This window comes from Polypterus senegalus, chromosome 18 (assembly GCF_016835505.1).
Source record: "Polypterus senegalus isolate Bchr_013 chromosome 18, ASM1683550v1, whole genome shotgun sequence".
Classification (NCBI taxonomy): domain Eukaryota; kingdom Metazoa; phylum Chordata; class Cladistia; order Polypteriformes; family Polypteridae; genus Polypterus; species Polypterus senegalus.
In genome coordinates this window covers 39,905,319-39,933,260 of record NC_053171.1, presented here as the reverse complement: position 1 = coordinate 39,933,260, position 27,942 = coordinate 39,905,319, and the positions used below count along the sequence as shown (strand labels likewise).

At 34.9% G+C, this 27,942-nt stretch overlaps 1 protein-coding gene across 2 annotated transcripts in view; it reads right to left on the bottom strand.

The window, feature by feature from the left end:
* LOC120519151 (latent-transforming growth factor beta-binding protein 2-like) overlaps positions 1 to 27,942 on the bottom strand; it is a 389,450-nt gene that overhangs the window by 182,460 nt on the left and 179,048 nt on the right. For both annotated transcript variants that reach the window (XM_039742299.1, XM_039742300.1), the window contains exon 4: positions 211 to 398. In XM_039742299.1, the coding sequence (XP_039598233.1) occupies positions 211 to 398 (188 nt within the window). The remainder of the gene's footprint in view (positions 1 to 210; positions 399 to 27,942) is intronic.

The window sequence follows — 27,942 nt, the reverse complement described above, 5'->3', positions numbered from 1 at the left end:
TTATTAATGTGCATTTTCATTTTTTTTTGTTGTTATTATAGTTTGCCCTTTGCAGCTACCATAACAAATATACTAAAAACAGTTACCAGCCACAGGTGAAATGCCAGACAGGCAAACCTAGCATTTAAATCAAAAGAAGAAATACAGAGACGCAATCATCCTCTGAGCAACTGTGAGGAACACTACAGTCATAAAGGCTCTTCTCATTACCTTTCGGTGCCACAGCATTGCTAACTTTTTCCTCTTCTTGTTTGATGGCAACATGATTTAGACTGTTGTATGTCTGGCCATTGGGTAAGGCATTTGAAGTGATTTGTCCAGATGGGAATCTTTTGACAGTACGGGAAGTTCCTGTTAGTTGAGGTGAAGAATTGGGTTGGACTCTTTTGCTCTGACTCCTGTAAAATAGAAAACATCAAATTACCTCAAAATCTGGGATGCCAAACAACATACTACAGAATACTTCAATCCTAGGCAACTCTGTGCAGAAGCTACAAAGATCAAACACAGCTCGATTAAAAAACTGAAAAGATAGACATCTTGCAATAGTAAAAGACAAAGTAGCAGAATAGGATACATTGATGAATTATACCGGAGGTAATGCCTGACAGGTATCAGACTATACAATAGTGGTAGTACTACTATGTTGAATTGCAAGAAAAGTTGAGGCTCATGAAAGAAGTAGCAATGGTTTAAAAACTAGAGATAACAAGCAGGCCTCTATGTACATTTAAATACCAAATAATGTCTGATGGATCACAGAAACAGGGACAGAGCTTCGAGAATTGACAGCACTTCTTTGGTGAGTGGACCAAAAGACAGATTTTAATTTTTGGTTTGTGTGACATCAAAAAGTCATAATATTTGCATTATTTCTCAGTGTAACAAGATGTTAAACAGTAATTATTCCAAATAAAAAGGTTTTACCACAAACTCAATTAGAAATACTGCATATTTTCTGCCTTTTGTTAACATATCTGCTTCTCTGAACAGCAAACACTGGTTGGTAGGGCAATGGATCCAAAGGAGCAGGTTGACATGCAATGTCTTTGTGTGTGGTTTCACTCTCGGCCAGTTACTTTGGCATTTCGCTGCTACCTGTTGTTTTTTTCATTGCTCCCTAATGCTCTTCTTTTTTGATTAAAACTGCACACACTAGTTAAGCCATTTTTGTATAATAATGAACAGTAGTTCAAATTCTCAGCACATTACAGCTGTCTCATAAAAAATAATTTCTTCTAACATTTTATTAACATTCTGTACATAAATCAAACACATCTTAAATTTCTAATCTTTTAAAGAATGTAAAAGAACAATCTAATATAATCAGTCATAAAAATCTTGACTTTTTTACTCCTGGCAGACCCAAACCATCTACCCCATTTCTAAATCTTACATGTGAAGAAATGACAATATCAAATCTAGAAATGTTAATATAAAAAATTTTGGATTAAAATATGACACATTATACAGGCAAGGAGAGAGCTTTATAAATATTACATTCTGAATATCTTGGGGAATGATTAATTTAGTGCAAATGCTAACATAAGAAGCCTAAATGCAAAAATGTGGTTTTGAATAAGATCATTTTTGACCTTCAAAAAAAGACTCACTTTTTAAATATAATTTATGACTTTAGGAAGTATCAGATTTTTGTTCGGCACAGATTTTTATTTGAAGATAATTGCATAACTGCTCTCTACATTGCTTTGATTTCCTAATTGCCGGCATCTTCATGCTAAGAAAGTTAGATCATACACTACCATGAGCTCCAGACAGATTGTTCCCTTCAGGGTAGATTTAAGATTATTTTCCAAGGCCATGCACACAATAACAAAAAAATCACTGTAGTCCTTAATACATAGACAAAAAAAAAAAAAATGGAGAATACAAATGAAAGGTCAAATTTGTTGGAAGCTGGAAACTAAACATTTTAACAAAATTTAAGTATGGCAACTAAAACTAAAACCGTACTGTCTCACCACGACATTCTCTTTTTAACAATGTTTTTCAAAATGTTCACAATTTTATTAATTCCAGTCAATCCTATTTGCTTCCTATTTCTTGCTATATATTTTGGAGTGTAAAAATGACTTTGAACGTAATTTTACATTCACTTGTACTAATATAAGTTTACATACACAAGAAGTACAAAACATATTCAACTCATTCTTATTCAGTAAAGTTCTATGCAAGGATTATAACATAGTATAAGTATAGTATATTATACTATAAGTATAGTATAAGTGCAACTTAAACACCAAAATAATGCTGACACTTAAACAGGGAAGATAAATGCAGTGTCTACAAGAATATGGAATGGTGTAAATGTGGTCATTCTGGTAGCTTTACAGGGACAGATTTAAAGGATATGCAGGAAGGCAGTGGGGCTTGAAGTGTAAAAGTGATAGTTGTCTGTTTGCTGCACAGTGCAGTATTTCTAATATGCACACTCTGGTTTAATAATAATAATCCTTTAATGGCACTATGTAGTTCTTTACTGGGTTGTGTGGTTCCTCATAGTATCTTCTGATGATTACAATACTTCTTATTAGATTGCGTTCCTTTTCTCTTCTCTTATGCTGGAAATTCAGTATTAGATTTAATTTGAATATGATGTAGTATTATGTTTAATTTGTTATTGTATTCAATTATAAGGAAATCATTAAAATCAATAAAACACTGTTCTGCAATGAATGCAATGATTCCTAATTTATTTTTTACGTGAAGGACCATTTTGTGTATCATATGGTTATGTTTTTGGGAAAAAATACAGTAGTTGTGCATTGAGCTAATGTGTGTGTAGTGCTATGAAAGACAGAAAAGAAACAATCAAAGCATGAAAAAGAAACATTAATAAGCTAGAAAAAACCTATACTCTGAAAGTGTACCAGAGTCCAAACGTTAATAATATTTGGTTATACTTAACACAGAGTTTGTACTGTTTGTTTATATGTTACTTTATGTGTTATTAATTTACGTAATTTTTAGATATTTAAAATAAATGTTATGAAAGGATTATTGAATAAGGTATAGACCACCATTTTGAAAAAAACTTTAATATCTGCATAAGGAAACACAGGTAAAGGTTATTCACATGCTGAAACAAGTTAGACAATGCATGCATGGCATAACATTCAGGTGCGTTCAGTGACTAAGTTAATTGATATGAAAGTTGGAGCATTTTACATTTTTGATTTACTTTATCCAAGAGTGAGTTATTACATTTCTGTTTATTAAATAGTTTTGAAACAATGAGTCATATTTAAAAGTAATACCAATAACAGAATGCATTTCCATGCGCTAGTAGGTGGCGCAATGGTAGTACTGCAGTAAGGAGATGATGGGTTCATGTCCTGGGTCCTCCCTGTGTGGAGAGCGTTTTGAGTAGTGAGAAAAGATCTATATGAATTTAAAGAATTATTATTAAATATGTGCTTTTTAACGACTCTTTACATTGCCGTTAAAAATGGAGCACAGATTGGCTTGAGGTGGCTCAAGAGCTTCAATACACTGCAGATTCTAATTAGAGACAGTGGAAATGGCATCGATTGAAATTGTATGTGTTAATGATGGAGGGTCTGTGATTAATTGTGGTTCCAGTTTATTAAACATTACATTTTTTAAAGTATATTCAATGGAGTAGCACCCCATAATTAGTAATTGAAAAAATATCATCAAATAGCATTGAATCAGTATTATAATTAACCTATGAAAGGAGAAAAGGAACTGAAATAGGTTCCCCATCTAGGTATTAACATTTGATTAAACACAGTAAAGAAACTATTTTATTGTATAACCGGAATATGAATAGTACACAATGGGCAAGAAAATCATGGGCATGCTGTGATTGTTTGTGTATATCTGACACTGAAAGACTGTGGGCTTAAGCCATTGAAGCCACCCACCTCTGGACGCCAATGTCCGTTTTTAAACCTGTCCTATATTTATATCAGTTAGGGCAGCTGCACCTTTCGCATGTTATTAATTATTTCAAATACCATTTAGTTAATGGCTTGTGATGTAATTTCTTTGCAATAATAATCTGCAGATAATATTGTTCAAGCAGTTCAGACTTACTGTATATATGCTTATGTAGTTGCTTTCCCCTTTCATTTATTTCCAGAGAAGGGACTTCTTTTCTTTTGTAATCTATTAGTTAACTTACCTAAAGCAGCAGGTGAAGGTTGGTGCTGTCAGAGCTGTTTGCACGCATTCGCACTTTGCCCTTCATTTAACTCACGTGTATTAGGCATCCTAACAGCGGTCAGACAAGTAATAGAGGAAAATATACAAATGTGTTCAAGCAACCGCTCTCACGTAAAACTGAAACAATACATTATTTCCTAGTTGAAGTCGCACAGAAAGCTTCTCCACTGTAAGATGGAGGAGTTCATAAACTCAACCAAGCTTTTCAAAGGGAACTTTTGAAACTTTAAAACTTCAAAGAACGTGATCTGTTCGAGATATCTGAACAAAAATTGAACTCTCGTGTCAAATTTCTTTGAAGAATAAGTGTGTCTCATCTCAGCAAAATTTGTCCATGTGGTGGCCGAGTTGTTTCATGCAGACAGACAGAGAGACAGGTGGACGTACATACATGGGCTTTCATAATAGGTGCTTCATGCATTATATGTGAATGCACCTAAAAAGACAATGTTATGTATTTCAGTGAGGGAAAAAGCTGTACGTAATGTTTGTTTCAAAAGGACCTTGAGCGAGTATATTATTGTGCAACACTGTTACTGATGAAACATAAAAAATAATTTAATAAATATGTATATACTTATTTTAATTACATAAACAAAAATGGAAGAAGACAGAGAAAGGGGATAATTATTAGGAAGCAGTGCAGATAGAAATGACTGAAGCGGCTTAAATGGATATGAATGTATTTACAGGCAAGTTGCTTCTGTTGGATTGGACTTATGAAATGAAATTTTAAATAAGAATAAATTATTTCAGAGCTAGACAAATGGTCTACTCTGTTTTCTTTTCAAAGGAAATATTTTCATACAAGTCTGAGAAGAATTTAAATAAAGCTACTGTGTAGTTAGGTTCTTAGACTGTTAATACCTTAAACAGCTGTTAGTATAACCATACAGTACAAAACCCATGAAATTAGATATGAAAAAACTGTTTCTTATGAAAACGCAAGCCCCATATAATTAACTTATTTTTAAGTTCATATGTGTATATCCAGCAGTGCGGTATGCATTAACAGCTCTGTATATAGAATTTGTTTTTACTAAAATATTTACAATATTAAAGTCTGTGTCTCAGGTTAGCAAAAGGACTCAGAATGTATAAGTAAAGCAGATGAACTAGCAGTATAAATAAAAAACAAGCTGTGTAACATTATTCTTGAAAGTATGAATCATAATTGTAAAAAATCTGAAACCAGTATTGAATTGCAATTTACTATTAGTAGATGATAGTTATACTCAGGGAATAGGGATACAACTGAAATGAATAAAATTAAAAACTGAGCAGGTCATTTGCTTCATCTTACTATTACTGATTCATGTCCATTTGTGTGCAGTGAGTCCAGAACAACATGTTTACCATTGGTTTATTTTATTTTAATCACATAAGCCTTCTTTGCTTTTGCTTGCAGAGCACCGCCACAACTCGGTCCTGATTTGCCTATCATGCAAAAGTACATTTTGGTCAGTTAGGATAGAAACATTCCAGGAACTTGCATGCACTGTACAAGAATGTCACAAGAAATTTCAAGTTTTTGTTTAATTACATTAGTTTGCACACTTGTAGGAGTTCTAAATTCACTATTAATCAGCTTTGAAGTCTTTCTGTCAGAAGTTCGAGAGAACATGAATGGAGCATGTGGTACAGGCATCACTGCAGTATTGCTAATGATTGCATTGCATCGTTTTTGGGATTAAAGAAAAAATTAATGTGTTATGCGAGTTTTTCTCGGCTTCACTCACTTCACTCCAAACCAGATGAAAAAAAGTGTCACTAGCTTCATCTTCACAGTTATTTCTTGTTGCCTATATGCTATAGGTTTTAAACTTCACCTCAAATACACATGTTCTAGTCAGCTATCCATTTTTCTTCTGCATGTCTCCTATATAAACTTTGATATGATAAACTTTTATTTTCATAACTAGAAAAACAGTGCAGAATAATTGAAGTCTCTCAATTGTGCTGAATTAAAAATGTATTATAATAAAAAAAACCTTGTCTCTATATTTTAGTGAACATGTTCTTAAATAGCCACAGTAGTCAGCTCCTTTTCAGAGTGAATGTAACCTCTGAGTTATCTTGTGTACACTGGCTTTCTGCCCAATACTAAATCATCCCTAAAAGTCTGTGATTAACTTAAAAAGCCATATCTTCCAACACCTGAGAATATCCCTCTATGCTTTCTATACTGCTTACACTACAAAAACCTGTTAGACAGTCAGTGCATTACGATGCTAGTTGTTCTGACAATTTGGAAAAAAATGTAGGCCAGAGGGCTAAGAGGATGGGTCAGAAGATGAAAGAGAAGCTTGTAAGTCAAAAAAATATAAAAAAATATAAATACCAAAGCCCAAACATAAAAAACTGTGCAGCTCTCTAAAAATCCTTTGTACAAGAAAATGTATGAAAGAGTTTTAAGTCCAGAAACTTAGATGCTACCAATAGCTCTCAGGCTTTTTAATGGCTGTTTTATCATGTACAAATTTCAACTGTGCTTTTTACTGTGACAGTAATCAACGGAGCACTAACTTCAACTGACAGCTGTCAAAGCTCTACCCAAACAAAATCCATTTATCCATACCTGTAGCTTTGTCATACTTTTGCCATGTGCCTGCCTTTGTAATCTTACTACAACTGATCTTTAAATCTCCCAAGATGGCACATGCTGTTAAAATCTGGATACTTCTTAGATACTTCCTGGTTTCCTTTTGGTGCTTCAGTTTTTCTTTTTGTTACATTCACTAATTCTGATTGTTACAATTAGTTTGTATATTTCATATTTTATTATAAACTTATGTATTTGATCTAATGGTTTGTGGTGGTTTTGATTGTGTTAAAGACTGGCCAACTGATTTTAGATTTCAGCAGTAATTACAATCACTTTTACGGTTGTAGAATATTCTTTATTTTGTATAGAAATGTAGCAAAAAATGTTTTGATGTAAGCAGGTAGTGAGGACTAGTGGCTAGGATGCTGGATCTTCAGCTGCAAGGCTGAAAGCTGAATGTCTGCCTCATTGTGCAACTATGAACATGTCATTTAGCGTGACATGTTCTCCATTAGCAGAAAACAAATAATTGTACTATTGCATATTGTATAATACTCTGCAAGTACTTGTACTATACTGTACTAGTGTACTGCTTTGTCAAAAGATGTCTAAAATATAAAAAGCAACTGTTACTGCCAGCTAGCTTCTATGATAGACTGGCCATCTAGCTCTGTGAAGAGGGTTACTTGTGTTCTGTTTTGCATAGTGTATTTACCCCAGTTTTGATATCCACTGCACACCCAACTTATCTGGAAGGGGATCTCTCTCTGAATTGCCTTTCCCAAGATTTCTTCAATTTTTTCAAGGTTTTTTTGAGGAGTTTACCTATATACCTAAGTGTGATTACCTACTAATTATGTACGTTGTCCTTTATCAGATATTTTTCAGAAGTCACTCTGTACCAGACTTCCCTGCAGCTTAGAGGTACCCAGAATTCCCATAGGACACCATGGGAGATGGAGCTCAGTTTCACAGCCCTGCTGGGTGCCGTGGGTGCCACTGTGTGACTCTGCAGGGAGACGGGGGGGATTTTTATTTTCCCTATAGCCTGGAAGTACTCCCAAGTCACGGGGATGGAAGAACAGAAGTACTTCCGGGCAGAAGACAAAATACAAGTTTTCATCTGACCCGGAAGTGCTATTGAATCACATGGACTGAAGGACAGGAGCACTTCCAGGTCGAGGGCTATTTAAAGGACTATGGAAAACCCAGCAAGCTGAGCCGGAGTTGGGTGGTAGTGTGACGGAGCTGCTGGGAGTGGAGGATTGATTTATTGTATTATTATTATTATTGTTTATTGATTGGTTTATGGTTGAGATTGTGGTGCACTGTGGTACAATTGAAAAAAGAAAAGAAATTAAAAATATTTTTGGTACTTTTACCTGGTGTCTTGAATGTTTGTCCGTGGGGTTTGAGGAGCGACTAGTGTCACACACTATAAGAACAAGCTAAGATCAATTCAATCCAGTTGATTAAGGGCAACTTGGCTTAATTTGTGTTACATGTTATCATTTGCATAACATTCTCAAATATGTTTAATCAGAGTCAAAATCAGTTTAGATAGGGGATAGTGTGTCTCACATGCAAAGATATTATTTCAAAAGAGCAGGTACTATTTACTTACCCTTTTAGGAAGCTTTTAGATAAATATACTGTGAAACAGTAGTCCTTTAGAGCTCACCTGCCGCAAGGGTTAACCATACAAGCAAACAAGTTGTAGGAGAAACAAGTCAAACTGAACTTGAGAATGGCTTATATGACATTTTACATAGATCATCTTGAGGTCTCTGCTCATTTCAAATTACACACATCAGTTGAATAAAATAAATTAAGTTGGTTAAATCTGAAAATGATACTGACATATCGTTGAATTAAAAGATATCCCAATCAGCAGAATGTTGGAAAAGCGACATAGACAAAGTTTACATTTGGTATTTGACAAGTCATTTGTAGTTATACAGCATGTCACTATATTGCAAAGTCTACTTAGGTTAGCTGTGGCCCTGTTCTAGTGATACAAACAGGTAAATAAGTAAACATCCCTATATTTCTAATTTTAAATGTAAAATGAATAACCAGTTTATCTGCATCACAAGAAAATGAATGATATGAACCAAGCTTGATTAAGTACTGCATATTTAACTGATTGCAGAAACCACCTAGAGAAAGTCTTCTGAGCTTGTAACAGTGCCAGCAAATTACACAATGTTTTGGCATGGGTAGCCGCATTTCATCAAGTAAGGTAAATCTTTGTGCTAAATTAGCCTGTTAATTAGTCTCATAAATTACCATCAAGTGAAGCATTAGACTGGAGATCAGTGATCCTTGTTCTTCAATGTATGAACCTGATGATTACTCAAGAGAGCGATTATGAAATTTAGATAAGGCCTAATTACACACACTACTTTAAACTTAAAATAACCACTCTCATATCTAAGCTGATTGGAAATCAGTTACAAGGATTTTGGCTTATAGTTTAAAGACTAATAATTCCCTAATTAAACGAATTATGGTATTTTAGACACGCCTGTAATACCATTAAACTACTGAATTATTGTTCAGGAATACCGTGACTATATAAGCTGATATGAAAACAACAAAAATGAACACTTAATGTGCTAAAATTTACACACAGCTACATCTAGGAAGACCCAGAATTGGACAGAACAGCTTCTAGAACAATCCAAATCATGAATGCAAAGATAAAAACAAAATCAGAAACAGAGTTACTGAAAAGTACCCATCTGTGTAATATTAATGTCATGATTTGTTTTTGTTATAAATATTTTTGTAACGAAAGCCTTGTTTTTATTTTTTTCTTGAAAATATTGGCTCATATAAGGGTTATGAAGGCTACTGAATCTTATGTTGATAACAGCTTTTTTTTTTTTTAAAGTTTATTACCGTATATGCTCTAATAGAGGCCCCAGGCGTTTATTTGCAAAACTAGCCTCGGCTCCTAGTGATAGAGACCGGATGCTATTAGAGACCGGCCATTATTAACAAAAACCTTCAGAACGCAATATTTTTTTTGCACGTGTCGGTACAGGTAGGTACACAAAAATATCGGCTAATATTACAAACAGCTACTTTATTTGAATTTCACATGCTGCATAAGACTGTTAAAGATAAATGGCAATGTCTTTCTGGACCTTTCGCTGCTATTCGTCGTCCAAATCCGCAATGACGGCTTCGTTGTTATCCAGTTCACTATCGTCTTCCTATTCTTCCAGGTTTGTCCGTATTTTGGTCAACCCGGCACGAAAATCAAGCAGTTTTAGAAACCGATATATCCGTATTTCTTATATATGCAACGTGCTGACATGCACATGTATTACACATATCTATAAAGATACAGATGCTTACAATGTACGCTAGTAGGCAAATATCAAAGACCCAGCTACTGTTATAAACCAGCTACTATTTGGCCGCATATTAGAGACCGGCGACAATAAGAGACACAGTGTTTATTGGAGCATATACGGTATAACATGTTTTACACTACGTCATTTTGTTTTCCTTTGGGCACCGCCATTTTGGGCTTGGTTACGTACTCCTGCTAGTCAATTTGCTATGCAGGACAACCTGAGGTTACAACTCATGATGTCACTGATTAGAGGATATATAGGTCAGCTCAATAACTCCCTGGTTATCTAAGTGTGTGGAAACACACAAGAAACCTTGATCGTTATTAGGTCATTTTTGTTTGTTTTCCTGGTTAAGATCCTATGCTTCGGTTCTTAGTTTAATTAAATTTTTGGAACTGCTTTTAGGCTTAACAACATATTGATTTAGATTTTTGGTTAACAAAATTTGCATGACTTTTGACATTTCTTTTCCCGACCCATGTTTGTAAAAGTCTGCTTTAACTGTTTCTGTAACAAAATAGTCATCTTTATCTTTTGACAGCATCAAGTGTGGTTGTTAAGGAAAAAAAGCTATTGCTAATATAAAGTAAACAATCTCCAAAAAATAATGACAGAAAATTGATACACAACAGTTATGATGATATTGCCTTCATTAAAGAATGATCATCTAGAAGTTGCATCAAAGCCAGATGACAATAAGAGCATATAAAAGAGTAACACTCCTCCACAATGGTGTTGAAATTTAATGTAACACAGGTATAGTAAAAATATTTCATATCATTAATCACTGCTTCTGGAACTGTGGCATATGAGCATTAAGGGAACATTTAAGCAGCTGAATCAATATAAGCAACAGAAGATATAAGTGTTTTAAATCATAAAAAGGATTAGTAGGGTAGATGCATACAATGAGCTCTTCAACAAAAACACCTGAAGGAATTTGTTAGTTGCTTAAAAAAGGGTAAACTGTCCACTGTTATCCAAAGTTTTTTCATCGTGTGAATGACAATAGTTTAATTGAACAAGCTACCCAGTACTGAAGTAATAAAAAATACTTTGAGGACCTTCAATTTTTTTATATTTTCAAAATGTTAAGCAAAGTGGCATTACTGAGTTGTGTTAGGATGAATGGCCCATTCTCAGCAAAACTTTTTTTTTATTATTGTCAATGAAAAGTGTGATGACATGTCTGCTACTGATAGTTATCTTTTTAATAAAAAAATATTTAATAGGTAGAAACATGAACTCAGGATCACTCAGAAATACTAAAGATAGAAAATTAATTTAAGGATCTTAATAGGCGAAAAAATGAATGCATTCTATCACCAACACATTAGTGTATACCTATTTGTGATTTGTGTATGTGTAGATTTTTTTCACAGGTTTTGCACATTTTTTTTTTTAGCTTTTCATTATCCAAAGTGAGCATGTTTCTACTCAGCACTTTCATAATAACAGCTTTCCTGGAGTTCTCATAAAGGTGATTCCACAAGAAAGTGTCAGCCCTTTAATAACAACACAATAAAAGGATGAATCAGCAAAAACAAAACAAACAAAAAAAATTCAAACTGTAAAAAAACATCAGCATTAAATGTAGCTTATTCATAATAATACAAAATAATGATAGTGAGAACATTCCTTTTATCATTACAGTTTCCATGACAGCTGGAAACAGGAATGCAGATTCTTCTTTGAGTAATCCAACAGGCATCCTTTGTTTCAGTGCCAAATGTTGTTAAATATTATGGAGTTCTCAAAACAGATTTCTTTTTATCAATGCATTTTTTATATTGCTTTTGTTTTCACAATTGTACCCTTGAACTGACTGCCAGTCCCATCTGTCCCATGTCTGCACTTTAAATGTTGCCTTTTAAATTTCTCTTTTTATGACTCTCATTGTCCACCTTCATGTTTGGAACTGAAAACAAGCATTTGTTTCATTTGTAAGACCTCATCTCCATACAGAGGACATTTCATATCCCTTGTTCAGAATGAGTCTTAAGCATGAAAGTTTAAACTATATTGTTATACAAACATTAAATTCACTGTATAATTATAACATTCTGCAATTATGAAATTTCAATAAAAACAATTTCCTCTTCAAATCTTTAAAATTCTGGATTCTGGGTTTTCTAACTCACGTGTTTCTTATATGTAAAAGTAAGCGGTTGTACTCCACTCAAAACATGCTCTACCAAATTAACAACTGATTCTAAACTCCCCTAGCAAGTGAACAACTGTCTCAGCGTGAGCCCTGTGGGGGACTGAGATTCCAACCATGGCATGCTTCCAGATTGTACCTGTGCTTGTCAAACTTGTGTCTGGCTTTCCACAACCTTATACTCACTGCACTGAGCTAAAAAGCACACTAATGTAAAGGTGACTGTATTCATCTGGGAGGACAATTAAACAATATCAACACATTGCAAAGAGATGAAGCAACACTCCACACCGAGAATAATTCCAAACAGGCAATGCAAACTGAAATGGTATGTTTATTAACTAAAACCATACAAAGGAGAATACAAAAAATGGATGACAAAATGCAATATAAACAGACAGCTGAACAATTTCCAGCAGCCTTTCTGAACTGCCTGCACAGACTGTGATAACTGTCTGCCTAGTAAAGTGGTTCACCCACTCGCCTTCCTCAAAAGTACAAAACACTCTTTTGTTCATCTTCCATGTCTCTCTCTCTCTCTTCTCTCTCACAGCTTTGGCCTCTCTCACTCACCACTGAGTCTTTGTGCCAACTGTCCTTCTGACTCAACACTCAATAAGTGCTCTGCCTTAAGGGTATCTCTTACAAAATAAACATTGTCCCAATCCTGTTTATAAGGGACCACATGCTCCATCCTAGCAGATGAAATGGAAACTATTAGCCTCCAACCAGTAATCCTTAACCTCCTTCTATAGCAAGTGCTGAAGAAATGATCTTTACTCCAAACTGCTTTATGCACATATATAAAGTACATACGTTGGATGCACTAGGTGATAAATGCATGAATGAGTGTGGAAAGCAGACAAAGAGTAAGGATTTCTTAGGAGTATCTTTAAATGCAAGCTTCACTGAAAACTAAGGAATGCACAAGGGAATCAGACTTACATGTCTGTTTGTAACTAATAGAGGGAAAAAAAGAAAAGAAAACATATTTCTAACCAGAGATGTACCTGCCACACCACAGGTAGTAAGGGAAGAAGGCAGCAGATGGAGCCATCAAACAAAGAAAGAATTCAGCAAATGTGTAAGGCTAGAAGATAAGGCTGAGAACCAAAGACCACAGAAATAGCATTCCTGCTGCAGTCTATGAAGGATCATCTTTTACTTTTGGTAGAAATGAAGAGAGACTGTCACTGTAATGCTGGGTCTATTCTTTCATAATATTATAGGGTCAATACTGCCACATGTACAGAGTACACATTTTAGATGGCAATCTGGTCCCAGTTTCAGCAGTTATTAGCCAAAGGTTACCACAAGTCAGCCATTCCTGGCCTCACTCTTTCTCTGAACAGTCGGATATTCCTGTCACAAGGTTGGTTGACTTTCCTTCTAAGACCCTGGGAAATACTGCATGTTTCTATGCAGACCATTATCAGGGCACAAACCTGGCAGTAGTCCACTGGTCTGAGGGTAAAAGATTTCCTGTTGGATTAGTAATTTTGGAAGTATTCATACTCACGTAGACAACACATATCTGGTAAGCCATTCTAACATTTAATTGGTTCTTTTGAATAGTCATAATTGTATTCTGCTGAGTTCACATGATATGCCCCTTCATGATGTATCTGACCAGTTTCCAAAGTAAAATAAAATACACAATTATAGCATACAACATGCACCAGTTCTTCATCTAAACTTAGCTCTGGCCATGTTTTAATGAGTTGCTTTTAATGGTACTGTCATCCTTTTTAAGAACAGAATGTTACATAAGTAAAATGTATCGTGAATATGTAAGACTATGTCTTTAAAATACTGTGGGCTGCATAAATGGCACGCAGATTCCCATACATAGCACATATAGAATCATACTATTAATGTGGTGCTTTCAAGTCCTTTGAGAGACTTTGTAGCTTGGTAACTTTGATGCTGGAACACCTTAAGCGGTATTTCAGACAGCAATGATCACCTCCAGTTTTTGTATCATATTTAATTCATATTGCTTCTCCTCCATTCTGGCAACATTCTGGTACAGGAGAGGGATTACTTGCACTTGTACTGGTAGATCCATTGAGAGTTTCTATCCACAAATTGTAAGGTTACTGAACAGCTAGACAGCTAGTCATAATAAGAATATGTACCTATGTATTCTGTTCTGTTTATATTTTCAAGCATGTGAGTAGTAGGGATACCTTCAGGGCTTGTTCAATGTATGAAATACCCCACCGGGTCATTTTTTTTCGCCTCCACTCAAGCAGTGAGAAGACACCCTTGAAGGCAACTAACCCTGCCCCTTCCAGCCAGACAGCTATAATAATCTAACACCCCTAACTGTCAGCGTCTCATTTGGACACAGACAATATTTAGTATGCAGTTCCAACACTGTGTCCAAGAACCACTTTAGACAACGCTGAGATGGCTATTTATATTACATTTTCTGGCCACAAACACTTGCTTTGTTTATTGCTCGCCACTGCAATTTAAAGGAGTGACCCAGATGGCACACCAACACTTCATACACTCATCTCACGTTTCTTCTACCAGTCCACAATATAGACATCTTGTTTCATTCTATGTTTGTATACTGTTTTGTATGAATTTGTGTGTGTGTGTGTTTTCTTCTGTTGGTATTGCATTGCTCTAACTATTCTGAATAAACATGCAAGTAAGAATTTCATTGTACTATAGATATTATAGACAATACGTTCTTTTTACAACACGGGAAGGCAGTGGAGGAGAGAAAAGTCCTTGTTGTTAATGTGCCAGAACACTTTATTTTAAACCTATGACTCGACATGAGCATGATCATGTGGATAGTGTGTTTAATTTGAGAAATCTCTACAGTTATGAGTGCACCAACTACAGGTATGTGAATTCAAAATATTCTAATACTTTACTGAATTATTTGTTTACTCTTACCTCTATACAATACCATATAAAAAAAATATTTAGTAACATTTCAAATTGAACAGCTAAACCAGCTGTTCTTAAACATTTTTCCCCAGTGTAACATGAATATCATAGCTGGCAATACTCCCTTTATATCATCATGTCTTTTAGTAGAAATTGTGAATCCAAATTTGTCAAAGGAGCATGTCACAAATACAAGTACTTCAGGAAACCCATTTCTGACAGTTGCTTCAACCAATGACCACATTTTTCACTCTGCAAGACTTGTTCATTCACATGACCCTTACTCTCATGTACGTACAATGACATCAATGCACATCACAAATATATCACAGAATAGGTGATTTGATTGTAAGCTGGCAAAAAATCATATCACGGTGTGTAACATTATTCTTTATTTTTAGGCGTTTTCATGGTGTTGAAACGGCCCTCCTGAAAGTATTCAATGACATCTCTATTATTACTGACTCAGGTGATGCTGCAGTCCTTCTCCTCCTTGACTTGTCCGCTGCCTTTGACATTATTGACCATGAGATATTGCTGATGCAGCTTGAACATCTTGTTGGGCTTAAAAGGGCTGGTCTTAACTGATTTAGGTCATTTTTAATTGGTAGACACTTTTCAGTGACTTTAAATTCCTCTTTATTGTCTACTGCTCCTCTTAAATATGGTGTTCCTCAGGGATCCATTTTGGGTCCTATTTTATTCTCTATATACCTTCATCTATTGGAGCTATTTTTAGGAAATTTAACATTTCTTTTCAATGCTATACTGATGATACTCAGGTTTTTTATTCCTGTCTGCAACTCTGCAATAAATCAACTCCACAACTGTCTTTCTGAACTAAGATCATGGATGGCTAATAATTTTCTTGATCTGAATCAAAATAAAACGGAGGTGCTTATAGTGGGTCCATCAGCTAAAGCCCAAATTGGTCTTGAACTTCTCGGCTCTTTTTCTGTCTTTTGCAAACCTCAAGTCCACAATCTTGGTGTTATCTTTGACAGTAACCTCTCTTTTGAGAAACAAGTACATTCTGTTGTCAAGAGTTGCTTTTTCCAGCTTTGTCTCTTAGGTAAGATCAAGCCTTTTTTTTATCTTCTAGGGATCTTGAGAAAGCTACTCATGCTTTTATTTTTTCTCACCTTGATTACTGCAACTCGCTGTATTCTGGGATTAGCAAATCCCTGATACACAGGTTACAGTTGGTCCAGAATGCTGCCGCTCGCTTTCTGGTTGGGGCAAGAAAGTATGACTCTGTTTCTCCTATTTTAGCTTCTTTACACTGGCTGTCTGTCAGTTTTCGAATTGATTTTAAAATCTTGCCTATTTATCCGAATTGTGTATTTTACACCGGCCATCTAGAGTGCTTAGATCTTCTGGACAGTTGTCTCTTGTTGTCCCTCATACCAAGTGTAAAACCAAGGGGGACAGAGCGTTTGCAGCTGCTGCTCCTCGCCTGTGGAACTCTTTACCTCATCACATAAAGGAGTCGTCTACAATTGAACTGTTCAAAACAAGATTAAAGACTCATTTCTATTCACTTGCATTCTGTGACCTTCAGTAATACTGATGGCTTCCTTATTGTGATTATATAACATTACTTCTATTTATTATGTATTTTATTTATGTTCTTATATTTTATTTCTGTTTATGTTATTCATGCTATTTGTTTGTTTTCTTTTATTCTATTATTGTAAAGCACTTTGGCCACAGCATTCCTATGTTGTTTTAAATGTGCTTTATAAAAAAATTGACATTGACTTTGAAAATGCAGCTTGGCGAACTGGGCTCTTGCTAGTTGTGTGAGGCTTTTTGTGTCTTTAGTTATGAATTGATTTGATTGTGTAACTCATTGTTTTTACTTTGTGAGTACTCGCATATTTATTTAGCGTGTGTGTGATGGCTTGTTTTTGATTGTCTCTTAAATTTAATAGGTTTTAATGTGTCATGGGTATGGGATTCTGAGTGTGAACACAGTAGACACGACTCACCTTCAATAACCAAGCATAAAGATGCATTCCCAGCTAACATAATGGTAACATAATTGCCTGGTTATCTGCTGGTTACAGGATAACCTAACACATAACAGTTATTTTTTATTAATAAAGCAAATATTTCTATTGGTACTTTTATTTTTTCTGCCCTCCCTGGCCATCTGACTATACCATCAAATGTATCTTTAGACACTTAAAAACAAAATGAGAACTATTCCTATTACCTGTAAATTTATGTTAGGTAAATGTGTATTAATTTATTCTTATGTAATATTTTCAGTATGTATTGTATTCATTATGATTTTTATCTATTCCTAATTTGCTTTTCTTTTCTTATTTTTTCTTTGTCATCTTGTAAAGCACTTTCAGCTTTGTATGAAACTTGTATGAAGCTTTGTATGAAACAACCTTTGTATGAAAATGTGCTGTGTATGAAAATAAACGTTTATGTCACAAATAATTAACATTTTTTGAAATTCTAACACTTTTTTAAAGTTTTGTAAGTTCAACATCAAACTCTATGTAAACATTAGATAAAGATCTGCAGAATATCAGTTGATGTTTGTGCTTTTTTGCTTTCTTTTCTGATAAGTGACCACTCTTTTATTATCAGGTTCTTGAGAAAATAATTCCAATTCATCAATTATATTTATCTGTCATCTAAATATGGCACACAATCTTTTCCTTGATTTTTTTGATGATATATAAAAGGATTGTTATAAGAATGAGAGATGGCACAGATCTGAAGAAACAAATATATATAGTTATCATAATTCCACTATCTACAAGACAGCAGAATAAAACTGTTAAAATGACAAGGTGTTACTGAAGAAGTGCATGCTGTTACATCCCCATTTGGAGATCCAGACCACATGTTTAAGACATTTTTATTGATTCATTTAAAGTAAAGCACTACTACTTTTTAAAATTAATTTTAGTAGTCAGAAATACATGACTAAACTAAAATAAGTTACATTTTTTTATGTTATGCTGATGTGCTCCTATACATTTAGGACCCTGGATTTAAGCACATGTAGGCCCATTAATCTAGAATTTAAAGTAAAATAAAAATTTAAATAAATAAAAATGTAAAATACTCATGCAAAAAAGTTCAAATGAGGGGAAAATGAAGCATGAAAATGTTGCTTTTAAGAAATTGCTGTTAAGCTATTGCTAATGTTATTTATTTAAACTTTAACTGAATTTAAATGTTTCAAAATCAAGAATGGCAGCATCTCCATTTACATTCTGTTTAATGTACCTTGCTTTTGGCCAAATCTGCATTATACCAAATTCCAGACTGATTTAATATTTCGTGCAGATGCAGAAAACAACAGTTCTGAGAACTCTGGACTGACTAAACGATCTTGTCTGACTTCAGACAAGTTCTTTGGCACTTGTAAAACCCCAGCAACATTGTATAATTTAGGAGCTTGTCTGGGTTTCACCAAACAGAGCCTTGGGGTTGAAATGACAGGCACATTATAAAACTGGTACATGATGTAAGCCTAATGTTTATGAAGTGTACGGTACATGACCTCAACAAAACTGTCCCAAAAGAATGGTTAAGCATTTTATAACAACAAGTACATTACCAAGGGATATTTAAGTATTTAATCATTTTGGGAAGAATAAAAACTCTTTATGCGAGTAGCATTTAAGGAAAATGTAAATGGTTACTTATTCCAAATACTAGAAGCTGTAAGCTACTTCCTCTAGTGACTACTAAAGTAGAAAAAATATCTCTACAACAAAGATAAAGGAGCAATTATGTAACATAAATGCTCCTAAAAGCAAGAAGCATTGGATACATACACTAATTATGTTAATTTAATGGCTGAAGACTAATAATTATGAAGTATATATATTGTGAAGGATTTTTATATACACAATATTCAATGTTTACTTTATAAACCATCATTATCAGCAAGCACTCCCAAAAGGTGATTTAAACAGCAAATAAGACCACAATAAAGTATTAAACAAACAAATTAATAAAAATTGTAAAGTCAACACATCAAATATAAAAACTGAAAATGCAGCAGTGCTAGATACCAGAAGGAACTTAGAACTACTGTGTATCTAGGGAAAATATTTAGGGGCATTATTGTTTAAGAAAGATCTATCCTTTGGTTGTGGAGTAAATTGTAATAAGTTTATCCAGGCAGCAGTGGAAAACACATTGGAACACCAGAGGACATCAACCCAAATCAGGGCTATTAGGATGACCTATATTAGACAGTATAACATATAAAATCAGCAATGAACTTTAAATCCACCCTAATACACTAATATGTTTGCACTTTATGTACAATGGCATCCACAAGCTGATCCCTTCCTGGACCTCACGTATTAAAAAGGGCAATGTTGTTCCACCTCTATAACTGGACGATGTCACCCTCATTGTTTCTCAGGAGGTGAATTGCCCTGTAGCCCATAATCTTCAGAAAGGGTCAGACAAACCTAGTTCTTTTTTGGTCATGGACATTCTAATATTCTAAGAAAACACTTTACATTTCATCTCCGGCTGCACATTTCTACTTTACACATGGACCTACTCAATGTGCTAGGGGGATATTTGTGCACAGACCGGGTTGCTTCTCTCTGGCAGCACCTTTCCATGATACAATGTTCTCCTGTACCTATCCCATGCCAGATTTTCTTATTGGGAAGCCCCTTGAATCACTTTATAGTATGTGATGAAAATGCACACATGTATAGACAGGTACGCTGAATACATACAATTAGTTGGCTTAGAAAATAGATAGATGTATGCATAGGGTTTAAAGAAGACACTCACAGCAGCCATCCACCTCAGAAGACCTTCAAAGAAGCCAAAATACTATATATGGAAATATCACATTTATTAAATACTAGCAAAATACCCGCGCGTCGCAGCGGCAAAGTACTGCCTTAAAATTTTTATTAAGAAGAAAATTAAACCTTTTTAAACTGAGCGAAAATATACCAATAATTATTTGTTAAGGATCTCTTTGTATACCACATTGTGAGTTTGGCCCTCCGGTTGTAATATGACCAAGCTGTGCGCTGAGCTTACTCTTCAGCATTCAACATACAGTTGGCCATGTGAAAAGTAATCTTGTTTCAAATCTCACAGCTTGGATTGCTGCTGTCATAATCAGTTTGAGTTTCATGGTTTGTTTCAATAACGACAGTATTTGCAGGACTTGTGTTGAAGTGACATTCGGCATCTGTCAAGCATTGTAAGCATACAACCGGTTTAATCGATAACTTCACATTCAGCTTTTGAGAGTTTAAACATTCACAAACATCAAAGTGTCCACCACTGAAATCGTCACCTGTGAATCTAAGATGTGTAAGAGGCATTGGCGGTTGTCGAAAGGTGTAAAATATTTGGCCATTTCGGTACACTTGAAAGCGACAACCGAACAATTCAGCAGCAGCCATCAACATTTCACATGCAAAAGCATAGGTGAAGGGCTTAAGCATTTCACTGGTATAGTGCTCCTGTGTAGTATAGTTATCTCCTCATCATCATCAGTCCACACCATGAACCTGTCCCAGTCATTCAATACATAAGACACATCTATCTATCTATCTATCTATCTATCTATCAATGTTCCTCCGGATATCAAGAGTGAGCCTGATAAGGCCGTGCAATATGTAACAAAGAGAATGGAAAAGGCAGGTGCCATCTCCAAGAATGGAAACCACTCGGTAAGTGACAGTTCTTTGATCAATGGTGATCGCCTCGATAGACATGTTAATGAGGGAACAGTTGGAACGATAAAGGAAATGGGTACCTGAACAATGTAAAGTAAGTCTAACATACCCACACAATAACTATAATCATAATAAATGAACAATAAAACTGCGGAGAAGCCGTGGATTAAATAAAAAGGCTGCAGTTATCAGCAGGGAGACGTGAATCCCATGGCGAAGCAAGGAAGGGAATGTAGAGACTGGCGTTATATAGGCAGGCATCCAACAACGTGGGAGGCGTTAGGATGGGGGACCCAACGCCGCCTCATACGGTGACCGAGCTGCAGGCTATGGACGTACATATGTACGTAAGTAGGATTCAGTTAGCGTTGGGAGCCCGCGTACCCAATTTCTTGAAGATGGACCCATAAGTAACAAAGACCGCTGGAAAGTTCAATATGGCAGCCGACAGTGGCGTCATACCACCAAAATAAGTACGTACATTGATTTTGGTTACTGCAGGGAAGCCGCCTACCAATTTTCGTGAAGATGGGGCCATAAATAAAAAAAGTTCAACATGGTGAACGTTGTCGACTGTTATGGCCGTTATGCATAGAATTTCGAAATGAAACCTGCTGAACTTTTGTAAGTAAGCATTAAGGAATGAGCCTGCCAAATTTCAGCCTTCTACCTACACGGGAAGTTGGAGAATTAGTGAAGTTGGAAAGTTCAATATGGTGGCCGACAGTGGCGTCATACCACCAAAATAAGTACGTACATCGGTTTCGGTTAGCGCAGGGAAGCCGCCTACCAAATTTCGTGAAGATGGGGCCATAAATAAGAAAGTTCAACATGGCGGATGTTGTCGACCGTTATGACCGTTACGTGTAGAATTTCAAAACGAAACCTGCTTAACTTTTGTAAGTAAGCTGTAAGGAATAAGCCTGCCAAATTTCAGCCTTCTACCTACACGGGAAGTTGGAGAATTAGTGATGAGTGAGTGAGTGAGTGAGTGAGTGAGTGAGTGAGTCAGTCAGTGAGGGCTTTGCCTTTTATTAGTATAGATTCCAACACAAGTAATAGATGAACAAAGGGACAGCAAAGCATACTAAACAGAGGACAAACCAAAATCCAACTGCTTCCCTCAGCTGCGATGATCTGGTGTTTATTACAGTTCCTCTCATCTCTTCCTTAATAAAACAAGAAACTGGATCCGTGGTATTTACAAAATTAGGTTTACATGGAACCTACAACTGAACACCATTTAGAGAGGGTCAGCAAATGGTAAACTGCTTTTTACGCTGCTAATTGGACATTACAAATATAGAGCAATAACCTATGGATTGAAAAATTTACTCGCAGCATTTCTGTTCTTTATAAATATCTTCCATGACATACTAGGTGTTGTTGTTCTTGTTTGTATTGATGATAGCCTCAATTATTGTAAAAGTCTTGAATCCTATGTTCAAAATGTGACAGATACCCTACAGCTCCTAAGAGAAAATCATTTATTTATTAAATTAGAAAAATGCTAGTTTCATAAAAAACAAAGTTTTGTTGGGTCTTGAAATCACCCATAAAGGCTTAGCGTTGGACTAAACTAAATATACTGCTATACTTAATTAGGGGGCACCAGAGATTTTTAAAACAGGAGCAGGGCTTTATAAACAATTTATTAAGAATCTTAGCACAATTATCTTTCCCATTACATCACTTACTAAGAAGACAAACAAGAAATTTTATTGGAAACCAGAAGCTGTGGTAACATTTGATTTTTTGAAGAAACAATTCTCAACTTACCCAATTAGAAAACATCCCAATTCAGCAGTTCAATTTACTCTCAGAGTAAATGCTTTGAATATTGGGGTAGGCTCAGCATGTTTGCAGACATTTCCTGTCTCTGATGAAACACATCCTTGTACGTTCTTTTCAAAAAATGAACAGCTCTTCTACAGAATTATGATGTAGGCAATCAGGAAATGTAACCAATTAAACTTGCATTAGAAGAGTAGTAATATTGGCTTGAGGGTTCCAAACATCAGATTAAAATATTTATTGATCATAAGAATCTGGTTTACCTCAAGGCAGCTAAGTGACTGAATGACAAACAAGCCAGGTGGGCTTTGTTCTTTAGTCATTTTGTTTAACAATAGGAAAGCAGATACAGCATAATAGCTCCTGACAAAGAATTAGGTGTCACTTTCATAGGTTGTTCAGAAAAATCTTGCAAATAAGGTTTTGGCTACTCAGTCTTTAGGAGTCAGGTGCTTCCCAGTTTTAACTTCATGGGCAACAGGCTAGAACAAGAAGCCCCTTGTATCCTTGGATCCTGCTGTGTTTAAAATATGGTCCACTCCTCTCAGTAGGAAACCTAGCCCTCTTATTTATGAAGATAAACTCCATGTCACAACCTGTCAGTAAAAAGGCCCATGCTGCCTCTCATTCTCTCCTTTGCTGGTGCTCTGCTCATGGTGTCTTCACTAGCATATGTAGGAACAAACTCTACTGGAGGACTCCTGTGGGACTTTATTCTGTTTCCATCACGGTGATGTCCTTACCTCTGGTAACTTCTTGAAATGTTTACTCATTACTATTTATTCCAGGTGCTATTTTAAATTTCTTCAAAACAGCCTCAAAAGTAATCTCCTCTGACAACTACATTTTTGTTAAATTGTAGATTATTTTCCTGTGCATTTAAAAATGTATGGTTCTGGATTCTGTACATTGACAAATATGGCTTGATGAGAAATGTCTACTTAGAATAGTATAGTCTCTCAACTTGTACTTTATTTATAGCAATATCAAGTCAGGATTTGAGACTTTACAGCAGAGTCAATAGTAGTTGGTTCCATATGAAAAAATGCTTAGCATAGTATGCAAAACCTACTCTAAGGCATCTTCCAAATTTGTACCTTGACCTTTCTGAAGTATTACTTTTTAATTATATAAACCTAATAAAACTGTTAGCACAGAAGCTAGGAATGATAAGACCATATTAATCTTAAATATTTGCATAAGCACATCTACACCTTCAATGATGCAAAGATAAATTGGCAGGTGGATGTTTCTGCAGATCATGCACAAATTTTGAAACTGAATTTTGATGTTTGGCTCTCAATAACAAAGGTAAAACTTTAGTTTAGATACTGCAATTATTAGTAAACAAAACCTTAACAAAGAATTCTTCTGGTGTTAATAACGCATATAAAGCATCAATGCAATATGATGGTCAGTCAGAGGTGGCTTAAGTGAGACAAACTTCTCATGATATTGCACAACTTATTATAAAACCAGAGAATCCTTTCTTTTTAACAAGTAATTTTACCATTATGTTAATATACCACACTGCACAGAGATGAATAATGCATCTAACCGATGTTTTATAAGTGTTATGAACACCAAAAGAAGCCTTTGTGGTCTTGTCACATAAATGTAAATTAGTAATAGATGCATTTTTGTAGTACCTAAACTAAAGTGTTACCTTAATAAACATAGTTTATATCAAACTTTACCTAGTACAATTCCATAAGAAAAAACAATCAGAAACACAAAAAGCATAAATAAAATGCATGCTCTTTAAAGCCATGTTTAAGCAATGTTACCAAATATTCAGTTAATAGTCAGGAAACAATTTGTCTTCTTTATTATTGAAATGAATATTACCGTGCTGTTTTAGAATTGACTGGATAATTATGGAGAAAAATTCTGTTCCATTCATTCAAAATGAATATCCTGTACAGTATAATGAGTTGAACAGAGGATTTTATATATGTATTCCGGGATTTCATGATATGGGTTATGAAGAAAGACTGAAGGAGCTGAGTCTTTTAAGTTTAATATAGAAAAGTGTTTCACTGTGCATATTTCCTGTCTTGCACAAACTGCCACCATCTTTGGCTCTGAGCTTCCTATAATCCTAACACGAGAAGTGTAAGAAAGTAAATGGACTAATATTAACATATGCTTTGCTTTTAAGACATATTCACAGCACCTCTTTCATTCTTTTTTTTAATTATCTTGTAAGTATCTTTAATTTAATTTATTAAAAAATATTATAACTGTTAGGCCTTGATTCTGCTCCATAACAGTTGCTTCATGTGCTGTCTGGTTCTAATCACACCACCTGGGTAGCTTTTCCCTGAAGCCTTACCCTAGTTACTAATTATCAAGGAGTCATGTGAATGGAAAAGTAAGTGCATTTCATGGAAGGAAAACTCCAATGTCCCAGCTTCTGTGCCTCTATGAAAGCCTTTAATCAGATTTATGTTGTTCTGCTTGATATTTTTTTCTTTATCATTCCTGAATTGTGTTTTCTTATTTTAAATAAATAAATAACTGTCTCAAAGAAACTTTTTGATACTTAATCACTGCCCCCATAATCTGCTTTTACTAAGCTTCCACTTTCTGTTACCTCCCTCACTGAAAATTCTAATTCACCTTTAAAATGCATTATATGCAACCCATATGGCCTTTTGTACTGCCACTATATTCTCCAGTTACACTGATGGTGAAATATACAGACATACTGGAAAATATAAAAATACCTGCATGCTTATGTTCACATTTATAACTGCTAAATCCAGTTCAGGACCTCAGGGAGGAAAAGTTTATCACGGCAATACTAGACATAAAGCAGGAACCAGTGCTGGTGAGACAGTCAGTCTATTGCAAAGGGTCCCACCACACGCACACAGCATTTCACTGAGCAAATAAAAAAAAAAACGATGTGTCATAACTTGGTATGTATAGATTAGACAAAAATTAGTAATATAAATTAATAAATAAATCAGTGGTATCTGCTTCAATTTCTGCATGCTGCCAAACACTCAGTTGGCTTTTGGAAGTATCTGTCTATGAATAGGATATGACTCCCAAAGTCATTTAGATAGCCCCATCAGATCATCATACAGAAGTTTTATTGAAAGTAATGACACTCTCTTAATTGATGTAAAGCTTGTACCAAGCATAAACTAATAAGTGTCTTAAAACTAGAGAATTATCCACAGTATAAATAGGCTCAGATACAATCTGTTTTATTCAGAACACTTTTGGTGTGAAAATAGTTGATCTGTTTGCAACAGAGTACACCTCTAAATGTCAGAATTGTAAAGCAAATAAGACCAAGGAGCTATCACTGAGAAGGCACAGATATATGAGGATCAATCCAATACAAATATTCAATAATAAGTATTTATTGTGGAGTAATTTAAAAAAAGTGATTCAAAGAAAAATTCTGTGAAGAGAAATAATGTACTGTCAACTACTATTTTTGATCCAAAAACAGGGTAGCACCCTCACAATGGATTTTCTGATTATTCTAGTTAAGAATGCTGCATACCTTAACTTTTGTTTTTCTTTCTACAGTCGCATTTAAGCATTTGCTAAGATTTAGGTCATACATAAATGTTAAGTATATTTCATATACTGAGAAATTAAACTACAAATGAGATATACTGTATGTAAAGGATATGGTGCCTTAGAAAAATGGTAATGGATACAATGCTAAGTGCCAGCAATTTAAATCCTTTAGTTTTCAATCTTAATAAACAGTCAATTAATAAATATTAGTGGCCATTTAAAAACAGATTTAACCCGACAAAGAACATGGACAAAATGTGTGATGTGGCATCTGCTGTTAAGGCTATGTTAGTTTGCACCTACAGTAATAAGGAAAGAATGGAGAGAAACAAGTTGCTATTCTTCAGTCTTCTTCAATGTGTAAAGTTTATTCAAGGTAACACCTTCATGATTTATTTCCATACAACATCTGTTTCACCTTCTATTTTGTGTTTCATATTACTAATATAATAAGAAAAATAAAGCAGGCAGCTTGAAATATGTGCAGTGTTGCAAACATATTTACTATATAAGAACATAAGAAATTTATGTAGTAAATAAGAGGAGAATAATATTCCATCTGTCAAGCTTGTTTGTTTAGTGAATAGCTAAGATCTCTCAATATCTCATCCAGATTCTTTTAAAGGTTTCAACTACATGTTTTGGTTGTTCCAGATTCTCCCAACTCTTTGAGTAATAAAGTTTGTCCAAGCTTCAGTCCTAAATACACTTCTTCTTAATTTCCAGTGGTGCCCGTGATAACGTGACTCACCCTTAAGTGGAAAAAATTCTACTGGATCTACTTTATCAATGCCTTTGAGGATTTTGAAGTCCTGAATTAGGCCCCCATGGAGCCTCTTCTGCTTGAGACTAAACAGGTTTAATTCTCTGAGTCTTTTATAATGTCCATAAGTCCTGGTGCTAAAAAGTATCAATCTAGTAAATTAAGCTATTCTATGTATTGGTGTAATATACATAGTATAGTAGTGGATCATGAATAAATGCCAAATGGCCTATTCAGGTGTTCTATATATGACCTATATTGAAAAAGTAAAGTCAATACAATTTATTCAAATTACACATCACAATATACTTAAAATGTAAACAACACAAATATGACTACATTTTGAGATATGATGTTGAATATGTTTATTTTTAGAGTGAGAGGGTAAGATAAAAATTGAAACACAAATACTGTGGCATGCCTTAATAGATGATATAATAAGTCTAAATGAATAAGTGATATAATAACATAATAAGTAATATAATAGGTCTAAATGAGCAACTAGAATCTGAATCATCTTATCAAATTTTATAGGTAGGAAGAAAGGGTTTTGCTTAAAGAAACAGCCAATTGGCCACTGACAACTTAAAAGACCAAATATAATTAGTGTCTTGTGATGAATCATCATGTGTTCTCAACTGATCATACAATGTTCATTTGTGAGATGTATGGAATGTATTTAATGTTAAAAGGGAAGCAATCCCTGGAAAAGGCCATGTAAACCCTGCCTGGAATTTGAAAAAGACTTGTAGGATAACCATGAAAAGATATGGCAAGCGATCATATGAGACAATAAAAGAAAAACTGAACTTTAAGCTTGTATGTGAAAAACAAAGCATTACCTTCAAAGTAAATTTATCAACATTTATCCCTATCCTATACATTAGAGCAGGGGATCTCAAACTCGGTCCTGGGGGCCCACTGTGGCTGCAGGTTTTTGTTCCAACCAG